Below are 15,927 nucleotides of genomic sequence, written 5' to 3'. Positions count from 1 at the left end.
TGGATGGAAGCTCACCGCGCCGACTTATAAGGAAGGCCTTGCTTTCTTATACGAACAAGAGTACGTTTTTCGAGGATCAGCATGAAAGTACTCTAGATATAGAATTGTTTAGAATAAACAACAAAGTGATGTTTGTGGCCCTGTGAATTACCAAGCCGTCTCGGCAGCCATCGGAGCATTCCCTTCCTGCTCGTCCTCGTATTCAATTTCAACACGTGGTCCTCGCCTTCTTGCCTTCTTTTTCAGCTTTCTATCATTGTCTTCGGAATTGTCATCAGTATCCTGATCATGGTCGTCAACTTTCGAATCACCGCCATCATCACTATCGGATGCCTGTCCCCATTGTCCGCCTCCCAAATAGTCAATATCTTCCATGTCATCCTCTATTTCGTCCTCTTCCTCTGAATCTAGGTCTTCTACATACTCCATCAAACCGTCCTCTTCCTCTTCTTCTGACTCAGCCTCCGTTTCCTCTTCGTTTTCCTCAGCGGTTTCTAGCGCCTTTTGATAGCTTGTTTCCGGGAAGTTATATATATCGCCGTAAGTACCCTTAGCAAGACGCTCCGTCAATTCCTTTTCTATATTTCTTTCAATCTTCGCAGCCACCAAAGCCTTGCGTTCTCGACGCTCCTCTCGTTGGTCGATCTTTCGATGGACCCCCACCATTTTGGCTTTCCGACCTGACCTCACCTTGAGCTCAATTTTTCGCATTCGAATCAAATACTGATGAATTTTTGTTAATCGTTGTTTGTTTCTGTGCATCAGCACTTTTGGGAAAAACTGCAAGTGCTCATCAAGCTGCGCCAATGCCTTGCCGTAATTGCGCGACAAGACAATTTTTTCCCAAAGGTTCTTCGGAGAATGTGCTCGTTCTACTGTTTTCATGTATAGATGAATCCGTCCATTTTCCTCCCGGATCGTCGCATACTTGCTGTTGGCCAATGGGCACGATGTACGGTTGCATAAACCAGTTACCGAGTACGGATGGCGACAGAAATGAGTCTTGTCGGACAAAGCCTTACCAATTGTCGTTTTAAAGGAACAAAATTGATGATTGATCACCGACCAAATCATTTCATCGTGCTGCATCGTAGTACAATAGCGCGCTTTGGCTGTAACCTGGGACAGTTAACACAAAGGAAAATGTGTGCCTTTTGGTAAATTGAAGTGGATAGCATGCAAACCGTGTCTCCTCTCTACGAACCGAGAACGCTGTTGTGCCAAAGAAGCAACTGTTGATCGTTTTTTCTTTGGTGGCAGGAAGCGACGGATAGCGACCTCCCGCCATCGTACGACGGAAGAGCGCTTCCGGGAACCGTTAGTCCCCAATTGAAAAGTACCGTAGCCTTTATGAGATAGTTAATGCCGAAGGTGAGTGTGAGAAAAAGCAGCAATAACATGAACTGCACTCTCGCCGCAGCAAGCCTATTTGATGAGACAAACTGAGCGTTTGCCAAGTAAAACGGGGAGCCGAGAATAGAACTTTGTAAATTGATTGCTTTTCCTTGGTGTGTAAATAACAACATGTCGTTCGTTACAAACTTCTGGAAAGCCGGTATGGAATCCCAAGAGTCGCGCGACGAGAAAATGCGGGAACGGGTTGCGATGTAAGTTTGAAAGAAGCCGGACATTCCAAATCCAGTAGACAGTCGCGCTTCTTCTAACTCGCTTTAATTTGTTATCTTACTCAAGATCGGCCATTTACGGTCAGCGAGTGCATGAAGAAATATACGAAACTTCGGAGGGAAGTATGGAACCCAGGCCGGAAATGCGTCTCTGTGATGGTCCCATGGTCGCTGCCGCCCACTGTGACACGAAACACGAGGCTAGTGGTATGCGCGGGTCGTTCCTTGCGGCTCTCAAAGTTACCAGCGATGCCAAAGCGAAGCGCGACGAGCTACTGGCAAAGTACGCCGCGGAACACGAGTGAAGAATAACGGCATAAGCCAATGTCCACTGGAAACTCCTGTAAAACACAATTATTTTTACGCTACTATGTGCACAGGCTGTCCTATGTGCACAGGCTGTTGCAAAGAAGGGCAGAGACAAGTTTTGAAAGTTTTTGTAGACACATCAGCGTGACGTTATCTTAGGTTGCAGAAATTCGTGGACTCCAAACCCGAGTCAAGGGGCACAAGACGAAGGCAAAAGCAATTCTCTTCAGAACCGTGTTATCTTGTTGGTGATATACCGTAAGGACAAGTCGGGCATTCCAGCTTGCGAATTGCTTCCAGCAAGAATTCCGCGCTTTCTCCTGATTCCATGACGATCATGTTACAGTCTCTCTCGGAAAGAGACTTCATGCTTAATTGAGGAGCCGTCTCATCACGTACAGACTGACTCTTACAGCCCATCATGGCCCGGCGGCGTTTCGCCGCATCCGTTGTTGGAAAATTGTTGTAAATGCTGCCACCCGAGGCGTCCCCGTTGGACAGGCGCTCCATATTCCGAGCGTTGGCACTGTAAGATTCCAACGCCTGCGATTCTTGCGGTGCCAACAATGCAGTGATCAAAAGTAAAGAGCCCAACGCTGAGATTTGCAGTCCCTTCTTGGGCACGATTTTGTCTACCCTCTCGAACCATCGAAATGTAATTTTCTGCTTCGAGTCACTAAATATTTCTTCACGATCACCCGCATGGGGTGGAACGGTGGCGAAACCGACTACAAGATTTACCGTCCATACGAGGAAAGAGATAAGGACTGCTTTCAGTTTCATCTAATCTTTTTCATACACAAACGTCTCCACAATACCTCAACTTTTCTTCATAGGAAGAAACGAATCAAACTGACAGAGATCACAAAAGGTGAGTCTGACTGTGAAAATGGGACTTTGTGAGAAAAAGGCCGCGCTTTGATGTTGCTAGATACCAAATTGATAGTAGGATAAGGATGGAGCTAAACGGACGTCACAAAGAATCTACTCGATTGCTGTGTAGACTTTCTACCAGAAAACTAGAATCGCGACATCTTTCCTCGTCATCCGCCGCTCTCTCTTGAGATCGTTTTGGACAGCCAATCCACAGCAATCGAACGTCGACCATGGTGTTTTCTGCTCTTTCCGCAGCGGCCCGTCGCCGGGCTGCCCCGATGATTGTTCAACACTCCCAAAAACGTGGGATGGCACTGGGTGGAAGCCACGGCCCCCCACCGGAATGGACGGGTATCGACAAAATCGTTCGAGGTTACTTCCCCGAGGACTACCAGCGTACGTAGAAACATTACTGGAAAAATCCAGATTCCGTCGCACAGCACCATCTCAATCGTTTTTTTCGCTTGGCTTTCGCAGTCTCCCTTGCCATCTTGAGTGCCTACACTGGTGGATTTATTCTTTACAAGATAAAGAGCGCTATGACTTCCAAACCTGATCCAGTGGTAGAGGAAAAACCTAAGACTGTGGCGGAGACCCCATCGACGGGAGTCCCGGGTATCGAGTCTCCGGCGTTTGAAAAGTTTGTCGAGACGGATGCCTTCCAGCAATTGCTCGAGAATGAGGAGCAGCTAAAGACTCTTTTGGAAAGTGCGTAAGAGAAACTTATTAAATAGAGTTTGTGTAAAGCTCGAGTTTCTTTGAGGATGTAGTAGTTTTACCATCGTGTTGTAACGCTATGAGGGTTGCGAATGAAGAGCAAGGGCCGATATGCGCACAGGTTCCATCGAACCAGCGGACAAATTTCATCACATTCGAGATGCTCTTTCCTCCCCAAAACAGTTGCATCGTCGAACAGAACCATTCTTAATGTGTTCAGCATCATCATCCATGCGGGCAAGGGACGCGAGAATGATGTTCGTTTTAGTGCACAGTGTCCAACAGGCCGGTACGGACAACAAACACGCTGTTGTTTCGCTTCCTTGGAGAAAAAGGAGAGGAACGATCCACGTTTCCTCTTCGACAACTCTCGACAAAGAAAACATCTTTCCAGTCCCAGTCCCAACCGGATTGGCTAACCTTCCATCATATCTGCTACAGACGTGTCGCCGACCCGTTCTTGACTAATATCCGCCACAATAGGTTGTAGGGCTCGTTGAAAATCCGTCACGGACACGCCCAGTTTGAGGTGCACGTGACCGCCTCCCATCCAAAAGAAGCGTTGGGGCAATTCGGCAATGGCTTGCGCCAAGACCACGGGCACCGTCCCGTGAGTCACCAATCCAAAGGGCGTCACGGAGTTGTGCGCGTAGCCGGTGACACGATCGTTGTCTTCCGCCGAGGCGATGCGAAAATCGAATCGTCCAACGTCGTAACGCGTGGGCACCGGTCGCCGGGCCCGTATGGTGGCGGTCAGTTTCTTCACGTCCAGCGTGGCTCCGTACTGAATCACCACGAGAACGAATTTGGGATAGGTCGGGTCGTATGCGTTGTCCGCTTGTGACACACGACACTTTTTGTTGTCCAGAAGGAGCGACTTACAGAGCTGCAATGTGGAGGATGCCCCGAGTTCCCGGGCCCGTTCCGGTAAGGTCCAAGTGTAGTAGGGTGCGGGTACCCAGCGCCAACGCGCCGAATACAAGCCGGCGCGTTCGACGGCGGCACGGGCTCGTCGCATCGAGTCGTCCACCGTGACCACAACACGATCCGGAGAGTCGTCGTCGTCGTCCGTGGCGGCAGTGGGAGCGCTACGGGCGAACCGGATCCGTTCCAAGTGCTCGACGCGTGCTTGGAGCTCCGCGAGATCCGACGTCGTGGTCGTCATGGATACTCCCGAGAGAAGAACCGGAAGCGTGTAAGAGGCAACGGTGGTGGCTTGATTCTTGGGCACCGAGCGACAGAGCCTCGTCCTCGGCCCACTAGTGGGAAGTATAGGTGTAATTGCGTGCCTTATCAGCTAGCTAGAACCTATCACTGGTCTCCTTGAAAGACTACACTGTTAGGCAAGGAAGGTCCAGCCCTGAACCTGACCTTCCAGTGAACGGCAAGCTCACGCACAGAGTTTCCGTTTCATAACGTACCTATGGTTCGATTTGTCGCTTTCGACAAAATATCATTTAATAAACGGCATTCAATTGCACAGTCCAATGGAATTCATGTTCGTACCCCTGGCTAGCTAGTTGGTTTTCGTCAGAAAGGCGTGTAGCGAATCGAGCAGCGGTTGCGGAGTGATTCCGCGCGCCATCGAAAGGAAGGGGGGCGTAGTTGTACACTGCGCGAAACCGGTATCACGTGTACGAGCCAGCCCCCCAGGCCTCGTTCCTACACCGGAGCGCGAAGATGGACAATGACCATACGTATCTTGCACTGCCAGCGAGCTAGCGCGAAGAAAACCTCGAAAACGTAGAGCTCCGCATTGCCGTTCCGGTAATTTGGAAACCAACGCCAATCTCTGCCGATTTTGAGAGGGTGTCGCACTTTTGTTTCTTTCTCGTAGCATTTGCGCTTGAATTGTAGGTTAGATTGTCGGTCCAGTTTTGACTGACCATAGCATCGCGCAAGCCTTGGGCTGTAGAAAAGATGGTGCGCCGTCACGATCCGTTTCCGATGCAATCTGCCGAGGCCCAAAAGCTGGCTAGAGATTTAGAAAACTCTTCCGGCGGTAGTGGGGAGCCCGGCAGCGAAGATTGGAACCGAATGTCTACCGACACTGGAACGAATCCATCCCGCTCCGCTGCGGAGGATTCCGAAAGTCGCAATGCGGCAGGGCAGAGTCTCGTGAGCGGCGGGCGATCCAACAACAAGAAGAAAAAGAACGCACGGACCAACAGGAACACGGGCGACAACGACGACGACCTTCTGAGTGACGACGACAGTGATACGGAACAGGAAGATGATTTCTTGGACCGTCCCTTGTGGGAGTCGCGTCCAGGAAATCGCACGTGGAGTCGTATGCTGCGTGCTCTCGAAAACATCTACCAACGATTGTACGGAGATCAATTGCCTCCGAGTGAAATGCTGCGCACATTGTGTCTCGCTACCACGCTCTTTTTTATGATCGGTGGATACTGGTTACTGCGATCCCTCAAAGATCCCGTTCTCACGGCTCTCTGCGGCGTGAGTGTCATTCCCAAGGCAAAAATGCTCTCCGTGGTAGTCGTCCTCGCCGTAGTTTCCGTTTACAACCATTTTCTTGATTCCGATATTCCCCGACACAAACTCTTTTACATTTTTGGAACCTTTTACTTTGGTCTTTTCTCGCTCATTGCAGCTTTGTTGATGCATCCCACCTTGGGACTCGCCAATCAACAACCCAACCCAATGCGCGTTCTGGGTTGGATCAGCTACTGCTCGATCGAAAGCTTCGGTTCCGTCATGGTCAGTTTGTTTTGGAGTTTTGCCAATTCCAACATTTCTCTCGAAACCGCCAAGGCCAGTTACGGTGTCATGGTCGCAACGGCACAACTGGGTAGTATTTTGGGTCCGACCGTCGTTAACGCCTACGCCGCGACGTGGGGCGTCGCCAAGTGTTACGCCGTCGGGGCCGTCTGCATGCTCCTCCTGCAGGGCACCATGTACGGTTACATTCGTGTCTACGGAACGATCGAGCGCAATGCCGCCAGTGCCGCCGCCACCGCCGCCAAGGCGGCCTCGAAACAGAAACCCAAGGCGGATATATTGGAAGGACTCAAACTCTTTTGGAAACACCATTACATCAAAGGAATTTTCGCCATTTCGTGTCTGTTCATGGTGGAAGTCACGTACGTATTGGAACAAAGTTGGTGCATCCGATATTGGAACGTTGCAACGCTCGCTGACACTCGTGTTGCTTGTTTCCTCAGGATTGTCGACTTTACGCTTAAAGTGTTGGCGCGCGACTTTTTTGCCGAAGAGCATCCTTGCGAAATAGGGATGAGTTGCTACGCGGATAACGGTGATCACGGCATGTCTGAAGCCGCTACGGCCGCTTTTACGACTTTCATGGGTCTTTTTGGGCAAGCCACCAATACACTTTCCTTTCTGCTCAGTCTCTTTGGTACTTCGGCAGTCATTCGATATTTGGGCTTGCGCTTGACCCTGCTTCTATTCCCATCGCTCTGCTTGGCCGTTATAATTTTTGTCCGATTTCGGCCGACGCTCTACGTGGTGTTTGGGGCCATGATTACACTGAAAGCCTGCTCGTACGCACTCAACAATCCTACCAAAGAAATGTTGTACCAGCCCACAAGTTCAGCTGTCCGCTACAAGGCCAAATCTTGGATCGATATTTTCGGAGCACGGGGTAGTAAAGCGATGGGTTCGGTAGTGACCAACGCCTTTTCCGATAGTGCCACTCGACTAGTCGCCAACGGCAGTTTGGTCGGCATGGCCGTGGCTTCCTTTTTAATATGGAATGCCACCTTTATGGGGCGCAAGTTCGACGAGTACACCGAGTCTGGGTATGTGGTAGGGGAAGGATTTCCGGAAGAAGCTGGTGAAGCGCATCTGGAGCTCGCGACGAGTCAAAACGAAGAAGACACGAGCTGTGCAATTTATGATGATGCCGAGACGGGTGCTGCAGAAGAAGGGCAAGAAGACGGACGCGAGAGTGGCAATCATGATGACGATAGGGAGGATACAAACGTCGACGACAAACGAAAACCAAAAGTAATGATGGTATAAGCCTGTTGTTACTTTCAAACTCTTTCGCTATTACAGCATTCTCTTTCTCCTTCCAATAGTTTACAGTTTCCTCTCTTTCTTTGATTTATGAATTCACTGTTATACAAGTTATTTTTCATATATGTCATTCATGAAACTAACAGCAAGCACTATTCCAATTTATGAATGCATATATATTCATGGAATTATTTTAAGTGCTACTCAAATTGGGATATTCTACCCATTGTTTAAACGGATCCAGTGCATGGGCATGCGCAAGCTGTCTCAGGCAGAGGGGGAAAAAGCTCCAAAGGAAAAGACCCCAGCCGAGAGCAACACCGCGACAAAGAACAGCACGACCCATCCAACACAAACACGGGCAAGGAAGAGCCACTGGACATTCTTCCAGCCGCCAATCAAACCAACCCCCGAGACGGCGCCAACGATGCACTGGGTCGACGACACTGGAATCGAGAGAAAAGAAGCGGTCACAACTGTCAACGAAGCGGCAAGCTCGGCTGAAGCGCCGCGCGAAGGGGACAAGCGAGTCAGTTTGTAGCCGACCGACTTCATTACACGGTATCCGTAGAGAGCGAGACCGAGAACAATGGCAATGCCTCCATAAGCGAGAACCCACTTTTGAACTTCCGATTTCTTCTCAACAACACCATCCTGGTAGAGCTGGATAATGGCACTCAAAGGAGCAATCGTGTTGGACACGTCATTGGCACCGTGGGCAAAAGAGTTTAGGCAAGCAGTGAAGACCTGGACGTATGAAAAGAGCATTTCTGCATCCGGGTCGTAGACTTCACCCTGCTCCCAAATCTCGGCTGTGCGGGGATTCTCATGCATAGACTGAGCATGGAGATCTTGGTTGTAAGTAGAATCTCCAAATTTTTTAGACAAGAGCTTGAGGTTATCGACGATGGTCGAGGGCGATTTTTCTTCTGAACTTGGTTCGTCGGTCGACTCCTTCATGGGATGCCCGCTGTCATCGAGATCGTGAATCTCCTCGCGGCTGTTTGACGCTTTGCGATCCTCAGCTATAGATCCCGGAGTTGATTCGGGATCGCAAGTAGTAGCTTCGTGCTCAGCCTCGTCCCTCGTGATCTTCAAATGTTCAACACGCTTCTTGGCGCAAGGACCAAATACGAAGATCCACAAGATACCAGCAAAGAGACCAATACCAAAGGATGTAGGAAGAACCCAGTACAGCTCGAGTTTGTCAGAAAATCCCGAAAAATTGGAACTCGCCTTGTACAGAATGTAGAAGATATCAATACCGAGTCCAATCGTAAGAACAATGGGGAAGGTGTAGTAGGCTCGCTGGTAGGGATTGTCCGTCTTCATTACAAAATATTTGACCATTCCAAACAGAAAGGCAGCAACACAACCCGAGATCAAAGGCGATGCGACCCACGACATGAACAGCTTGCGAGCCACATCCCAGTCTACCGAGTCGAAGCCTTTGGCGGCAATTGAAAAGCCCATGATGCAGCCAACAATGTCGTGCGTAGTGGACACGGGGAGACCGAATCGTGTCGCGATGGCCAACATAATGACGGCCGAGAGCAAGGACGTGAACATACCGAACATGAGAAGCTCAGGCTCGTCAATGTAGAGGTTGATGTCGATAATCTTGGATCGAATTGTACCCGTAACAGAAGCTCCGAGAAAAAAGGCCCCCGAAAACTCGAAGATACTAGCGATGATGACGGCTTGCTTCAAAGTTACAGACTTGGAGGACACGGAAGAAGCAAAAGCGTTTGCAACGTCGTTCGCGCCGATAAAGAACCCGTAACCAAAGCCACAGATACCTCCGAGGACGGCTATCCAAAGAAAAGGACTCATGTCAACGCTCATGATGATATCGGTCTCAAAATGGAAAGCTAGCTTTTCGGGAAGATCGTTGAAGAGTGGCTGTCGTTTTATAAGCTCCCCTTCAGGTGACGACTTTTCCACTTTTCAATCATCGCAATGTCTGGAACAGTTCGCATTGTATCCAAGAGCTCTCTGCGGTATCGGATCTTTAAAATTCACTCAGGGCTATCATTGAAAAAAAGTCAAATAGACCGGTAAAATCGATTTCCGGCCAAAGATTTCATGCTGGAAAAGAGAATTCGAGGAAGACTCAGGCAGCCATCAATCGAGTTTACCTGTTGCATGACAGTGAAGCGCTAGAAAAGCGACTCCTCGGCATGAATCTCGAAGATGCAAAGAAAACGAACATAAGTCGATTTGTTTGCCTTCTTCTCTCTGTCGTGAGGTCTCTTCGAAGTGTGCAATTTTTACGCGATGGCATACGAAGACGTCGAAGCGGATTCCGAGTACTGGTATCCTACGCACAATTCACTTTTAACGGTGTAACTTTCTTTTAATGTGGCATCAGAAGATTAGGGTTTGGGTCAGCGTAAAGGGATATGGAAATAGCGACGGGGCTTCCAAAGGCATACTGGGCGGCCTTTCCGACGGCAATGACAAAGGTTGCAAGGACGGTGAAGCCAATGGAATACCCAACGCTTTCAACAACGGTGCAATCGAAGGATTTGACGACAGCGTAGCCGACGTTGCGCTCGAAGGCACTCCCGATGACAAGGCACTGGAACTACCTGGAGGTGATGAGGACTTTTGAGTGGAAGGCAGTCGGGAAGGTATTAGCGAGGGGACACTGGAGGGTCCGATGGAGACAGTAACGGCATGGAGGATACCAAGGGCGACAAGATCACAGCGATGTATTGGATTGTGGACGCAGTCTTGGTGTCCGCATTGCCACCCGTCCCGTCCAAAGAGCTATTGTTTGGCGCTAGGTCCAAGTTAGTAGCGTTCTCGGTGGATACGACTTTGACTTAAATACCAGTGTTTCCCAGAAAGATTCCCACCAGAGCGATTTCTTTCTATTGATGCTCCCGTCAATGTGCTTTTGTTTACATTTGTTGACGCATTTGTCAGTGCAATGCTACAATAGTTTCCTATTAGGAAACAAGTATGAGTTTCTTAACCTTTTTAAATGTAAGATAGTTTGGCCTCAGACTCAGCATATTACAAAGCATGTTTTGTATGAATCAAATGTCTTCATTCAGTGTTTGACTTTGGGCAAGTGTACTGTATGTGCCCAGCCACTCCGCATGCCCTGTCTTGTGTTCTTGCGGTAAAAGCTCTTCCACGGCCAATATTCCTGACAACGAAAATGATGGAATGGGTAGATGTAATGATCTCAAGCAGTAATGACAAATATGTATATTACATTAACTGTAAGTATTTAACAATATAAACGACAGTGCGCGCAAAATTGTCGCTCTTTAGGTATCCACTCGCGACCCAGCTTTGCTACTTACAGCTAGGAAATCTAGGATTTGTCCGGATTAGTGATTTTGCCGGCCTTTTTGAGACCGGATAACATCAGTGAATTTCCCCTTCCCAATACTCACAGACAAAGGATAATTACGACGCCGTCCAGCTCGGCTGATATTTTCAATCTAATTTGCGTAGTTTCACATCTAAAATAACTCCTGGCTCTTTTTCCGAGGGTCTGATATTTGCAGTTAAGGCATTGCGGCAAGCCCAGTGAACAATGATGTTGCGTTGGCCAACGACGCAAACGAGCCTGACGGAATCAAAAGGCAATAATGGACAAAGATTTACTTACATGAGGCTCCTAAACAATATTTGCTTTGTTCTATTGGTATTCAAGTCTAATCGCATTAATTCTCCGTAGCAAATTTTCTCCGCTCTTGACACATGCTTGCTTCCCGAGACAATCGGAATTGCCACATCCATGGAGAGACACTACTGAATTAAGCTAACTTCATATCGAAGTGACGGCTGTCTCGTTATGCTTTGGGGGCGGTAGTCGCGTCGGTTTAAAGCCTCCAAAAATCTAAGTGACGGCTTTTTTTGTGGAAGCGAAGGCCGCGAATCTAGCCGCTCAGATGTCTGCATTCGAATTGAAGATTTCCCGGTCAGCGTTGCGCGGAAAGAAGGTTCCTTGACCAAGCGTTTTGATGCCTGGCGCCTGGGGATCAGTGGTGACGAGCACATGTTCGCTTGATCCCCCCAGATAGATGTTGTTGCAGTGCCACCTGTTCCTAGTCTCAGTTTTTCAGTAAAAGGCAAACGCCTGTCACTCGTATCGAAGACAGCCCGTTCAATAGCTTCGACAACCGCTTCTGTGCTGCAACCGATCGATACTAGTCGGATTTGATCCTGATCACTGTACCCTCCAGTCCACTGTGCTTCTTGTTCCAGTAGTACCCCATGTACAATTTCGGCACGACGCTCCGCAGAGAGTTCTCTTACATCCATGGATAAGCTGCTTTCAAGTCCAAGCAAGCATAGTTGGACATCCTCGGAAAGCTGATGTTGCCTGTTCTTGGCAGCAACCTTTCGGTAGGCGACAACGCAAGCCTTTCGATCGAGCGAAAAGTCTCTGTAGTCGTCATTCTACGCAAATCAAGTAATTGAGAAGTCTGGGAGGTGAGACGACTGACACTCTCTCTGGACAAGGTCAAAGATATGATAACAATTGTGACCTACCTGGTACCAACATCGATTCAGGTGTTCTCGAAAACATTCCACTTCAAACACATCAATCTCTTCGGTAAACCTTACGCTGCGATTCCTCCTCCGAGTCATCATAACATTCATGTCGGCATTTATCAAATTCTTTGCTTGTTTTCGCATGTTGCTTTTGTTTGTGAATCTTAAGAACTTTCGTTGTTGGCGGCTGTCGCGGGTCCAAGTTTTGTCTGCCTACCGAGTGGTTTGAGGACGACTTCTCCCTTCCATTAACAATATGAACCTTGACTGTGAGTAAGGAGGCGATTGCCGTGGTAAAACAATATGTCCTTGTCTTCTGGGGTCATTGAGTTGTAGGCGATCAATTAAGAAGTCATCCTCGTGATCGGAATGTTGGAAAAAGGGCAGTTCCCGTTTGCTTCGAAAATGACTGCTGAGAAAAAACCGAACGAGAATTGAGGTCTCTGATAAATGACCCGATCTAGCAGGGTTTTTGGCCTGCTGGGAATTACGAAATTTTAGTTTTTTTATATGTCAAATCCATAAAGAATAGGATTTTGAGAATATCCGAATTCATCTTGTAAAATTAAAAAAAACACAATTATACATATATTATACAACGTTACGAATTGAGTCGAGCATCCGAAACACCGATGCCTCATTGACAGGTCAGCAAGGCAAATCCAAGGCTTACATAAGAAATATTTTTTGAGGCTTAACAATTCTAGTTCTTCCGAGAAGAACAGCGTTTATTTATGTCTCCTTATACTTTGAGTTTCTTAGCATAGATTTAGTCCTGGAAATAGCTGGCTTCGTTCTCTACCAACTTGGCAAGACTGCCTTCAACAACTCTGTAAGGTAGGTAGGTATGGCATCGACAAGAGCTAACGGTATTTCCGGTATAGAAATGTCGCGGGATTCCAGGGGTGATAAAATCTAGAGGAAAACCGCTATTTCGGCCTCTGCGACATGAAAAAATCGCTATTTCGGCCGAATCTGAAAATTTCTAAGTACTTTTGATTGAGCGCGAAACGGCTTTTAAGTAAAATTAGCAATTAGAAAATAATCAAATGCTTGGTGTATGCTCTGTGTATGATATAGCGGAGGTATCGCGCTGGCATGGATGAGCTGCTTCCAACCCATGACCTACTGCATTCTAACCACGCCTTTTCTTGTCGTGGTCCAGGCGCAGCCCAAAGGCAAAGGGAGATTCCTGTAGCAGTTCAAAGGAAAAATTATTCCAGGATGATTGGAATAGGAACAAATGCTGAAAGCAAATCAAAGTAACAATGATACGGAATCGCTGTCGTTGCAGCAAGAACAAAGCATAAGATTGCCAATGACTATCTGCCAGAAATGTCAGGAGTTCGTCGTCTCCCCAAGACTCGCCAATAGTGAAGCAATGTCAACCCAATATACATCACTCCATACATAGTACGCCAGTACTAAACCTACAAGAGGGAGTGCAAGAGTTGTGAGTACTGCCTCAATGGGTCCAGCAAATTTGTACTCGAACGCTGCCGGTGCGAGAAGGTTCATCTTTTCGATTTCTGATTGTTCCATTTCCGTGATAGGTTCTTGGGTACTATCAATCTTGTCACAACGGATTGGGAGAATGTCAGTCTTGTCACAACGGATTGGGAAAGCTTTAGTAGGCCCAATGGAATTATCAACACACCCTCGTTTCAAACTTGAGTTGGAGGCAGTTTGGTCGGGATCGAGCAAATAACGAGATCGCATTATTCGACGATGTGATGGCGAATGATGCTTGGTGAAATAATCTGCAAGATATCAGTACCTTTTTTCCAATGAACATTGAATTGACCTTGCTTGACACGTTCTCAGTGACATTCTTCATGCAAAAGACTGGTGGTGTATCCACACTTTATGTGCATTTGCTGTTCGAGATTCCTGGAGTCCTGGCGACAATTTGTTTTCTGTATGCTTGGAGTAAAGTGTTCACAGTCAACTGCTGTGAAATTGATTGATCGAAGCTTGACGGGTTGGAAGCAGCTCATCCATGCCAGCGCGATACCTCCGCTATATCATAAACAGAGCATACACCAAGCATTTGATTATTTTCTAATTGCTAATTTTACTTAAAAGCCGTTTCGCGCTCAATCAAAAGTACTTAGAAATTTTCAGATTCGGCCGAAATAGCGATTTTTTCATGTCGCAGAGGCCGAAATAGCGGTTTTCTCTAAAATCTAGCAAAGTGGAGCATCGCCCGCGTCGCGGACCCCAACAAGCTGCAGGGCCTATGTTTTGAATAACGAAAGTGGTAAAGCCTACAGTAGACAGGTTTGTGTGCTACCCACCAGACTTGAGTTCTCGAGTCCCAATCCTAGAAAACTGCATCGATAACGGGCTAAGAATCGTCTAAGGAATCGAAAGGATCCCGCATACTTTCGTAGACGACCAAAGGCGTAAAACACAAGATTATAGACTTATCTGATAGACTTAGGGATATGAACCCCTCATGTACCACTTGACGTAGGGGTTTTCTAATCCAAAACTGGAAAAAATAGGGGCTGTCAAAGCTTGGCGCGTTGTGAGGAGGGTGCAACCTATAGTTTAAGGCTATTGTGCAATCCTCTTGTCTCACCGGACGAGAAGACCTTGTGAGACCAACCCGTAGTCAAAGACAATAAAACACCCTTTTTCGTATATAAAACTTAAATTCAGCTCTAGATCTCCTCCAAAACAGTACAAAACTATAGGCAACGCAGATAAGAATAATATCAGATGCCACAAGAGTCAGCTCCCGATACGTCGTCGACAGATTCATAGCTATTATTCAGCTGAATATTGTGCGTACAACGAATCACCAGTTCATGATCTTCCGACGGGTTCATCACCTCATCATCCATCTCACACTCCAGTAATGCTTCTTCGATACTATCAACTTATTCGCTCTGATCCAATTCGTTTTCTAGCTTGCAGTAGTTGTGATTTCCTCATTCATTTCCAGAGCAATAAGTTTCCCCGCACGCTCCAAGCTCCATCAGGACGTATCACTTCCCATCCGAATCTACTTGGTCCTGACAAACAACCGGCCAATGTCGAGTAACCTGCACAGCGTCCCTGGCAATTTTAACTTATTCACGGACTCGGGTGGGACAATATGAAAGATTTTGTTGCCTGCCAAAAAGCAATAGAGATTGTCACAATAACCGGAGGATGCTGAGATCTAAAGTTCACAAATTGAACGTCATTGGGATCAAATTTCTCGAGTAGAGGTGGTCACAAGTGAAAGGAGTTTTGATTAATCAATTCTGAGAGAAGTGTAAATTGCGGGGCGGCCTTCTTCGTCGAATGTAAGGACCAGCGACGTCACACAATAGTCAGTTGAGCCAACTTCCATTTGGAGTATAAAATCTTTGAGCGTCAAGGATTGGACTGTGATTTGGAGAAAACAAAAACTAGGTGATCGAAGAGGCGGACATGCGTTGATTCATACCGACGAAGCAATCACATTCCTATTTCTCTGATACAAAATGTAATGGGAGTTCATTTATCTTCGGGTTCAGGGTTGGACAATTTTGAAATAGAACCGGTTTTCGATCAAAATCCTTGTCGAAGCTCTGCGAGTTAGGCAACTCTCAACTCTTGGACTGTTTGAAAATATCCAATTGTTCTTGCAGAACAGTGAAAGTTTATCTAATTAACACTCTTCCTGTTGCCAAACAGGAAACAGACAAAATAAGGACGGAAATACTGGCTCTAGGCGCTGGCAACAGCCAGTCGACTAGCGCACTCTATCAGTGATTGGATCGGCTCATCAATCTGTCGCTCTAAAGAAACCCTCCAGTAGATCGAGGTACGTTTTTATGGCTATCATTCGTCTTTGCCCAACCGGAGCGGAGTTATACTGAAGTTTCGACTGCGAAGGGCACACGTTGTT

General features: G+C 47.5%; 7 protein-coding genes across 7 annotated transcripts; 3 read left to right on the top strand and 4 right to left on the bottom strand.

Annotated features, from left to right (window-relative positions):
- Positions 1–89: 89 nt before the first annotated feature.
- Positions 90–1,089, bottom strand: PHATRDRAFT_30960 (predicted protein; the record flags this gene model as incomplete). The annotated part of the gene is made up of 1 exon (XM_002184976.1): positions 90–1,089. One exon carries the CDS (start codon positions 1,087–1,089, stop codon positions 148–150), a length of 942 nt encoding a protein of 313 aa, XP_002185012.1. The 3' UTR covers positions 90–147.
- Positions 1,090–3,040: 1,951 nt separating this feature from the next.
- On the top strand, positions 3,041–3,574 carry PHATRDRAFT_50191 (predicted protein; the record flags this gene model as incomplete). Its single annotated transcript, XM_002185052.1, has 2 exons — positions 3,041–3,206; positions 3,288–3,574. 2 exons carry the CDS (start codon positions 3,041–3,043, stop codon positions 3,524–3,526), a joined length of 405 nt encoding a protein of 134 aa, XP_002185088.1. The 3' UTR covers positions 3,527–3,574.
- Positions 3,575–3,942: 368 nt separating this feature from the next.
- PHATRDRAFT_23833 (predicted protein) lies at positions 3,943–4,776 on the bottom strand (the record flags this gene model as incomplete). Its single annotated transcript, XM_002184975.1, has 1 exon — positions 3,943–4,776. The coding sequence occupies exon 1, from the start codon at positions 4,690–4,692 to the stop codon at positions 3,943–3,945; it is 750 nt and encodes a 249-aa protein (XP_002185011.1). The 5' UTR covers positions 4,693–4,776.
- A 671-nt stretch (positions 4,777–5,447) lies between these two features.
- NTT3 (nucleotide transporter 3) lies at positions 5,448–7,740 on the top strand (the record flags this gene model as incomplete). Its single annotated transcript, XM_002185051.1, has 2 exons — positions 5,448–6,628; positions 6,710–7,740. 2 exons carry the CDS (start codon positions 5,448–5,450, stop codon positions 7,527–7,529), a joined length of 2,001 nt encoding a protein of 666 aa, XP_002185087.1. The 3' UTR covers positions 7,530–7,740.
- Positions 7,697–9,785, bottom strand: PHATRDRAFT_23830 (predicted protein). Its single transcript, XM_002184974.1, has 2 exons — positions 8,636–9,785; positions 7,697–8,551 (listed from the first exon to the last, which is right to left on the bottom strand). Exons 1-2 carry the CDS (start codon positions 9,369–9,371, stop codon positions 7,794–7,796), a joined length of 1,494 nt encoding a protein of 497 aa, XP_002185010.1. The 5' UTR covers positions 9,372–9,785; the 3' UTR covers positions 7,697–7,793.
- An 18-nt stretch (positions 9,786–9,803) lies between these two features.
- Positions 9,804–10,140, top strand: PHATRDRAFT_41082 (predicted protein; the record flags this gene model as incomplete). The annotated part of the gene is made up of 2 exons (XM_002185050.1): positions 9,804–9,869; positions 9,898–10,140. The coding sequence occupies 2 exons, from the start codon at positions 9,804–9,806 to the stop codon at positions 10,138–10,140; spliced, it is 309 nt and encodes a 102-aa protein (XP_002185086.1).
- Positions 10,141–11,201: 1,061 nt separating this feature from the next.
- PHATRDRAFT_50187 (predicted protein) lies at positions 11,202–12,188 on the bottom strand (the record flags this gene model as incomplete). The annotated part of the gene is made up of 2 exons (XM_002184973.1): positions 11,202–11,948; positions 12,042–12,188. 2 exons carry the CDS (start codon positions 12,186–12,188, stop codon positions 11,295–11,297), a joined length of 801 nt encoding a protein of 266 aa, XP_002185009.1. The 3' UTR covers positions 11,202–11,294.
- Between the last annotated feature and the right edge of the window lie 3,739 nt (positions 12,189–15,927).

This window comes from Phaeodactylum tricornutum, chromosome 27 (genome assembly GCF_000150955.2).
Source record: "Phaeodactylum tricornutum CCAP 1055/1 chromosome 27, whole genome shotgun sequence".
NCBI classification, from domain to species: Eukaryota; Bacillariophyta; class Bacillariophyceae; order Surirellales; family Neidiaceae; genus Phaeodactylum; species Phaeodactylum tricornutum.
Note: the sequence above shows the minus strand (reverse complement) of the source record. Positions and strands in the feature narration are given on the sequence as shown.

What these genes read in the sequence shown, in the direction of transcription:
- PHATRDRAFT_23830 (XM_002184974.1), bottom strand. Translation starts at nt 9,371, where the DNA reads ATGAGCGTTGACATGAGTCCTTTTCTTTGGATAGCCGTCCTCGGAGGT. An exon ending in TGGTCCTTGCGCCAAGAAGC is followed by an intron (nt 8,552 to 8,635) that starts GTGTTGAACATT and finishes CGGGATCTATAG; the next exon opens with CTGAGGATCGCAAAGCGTCA.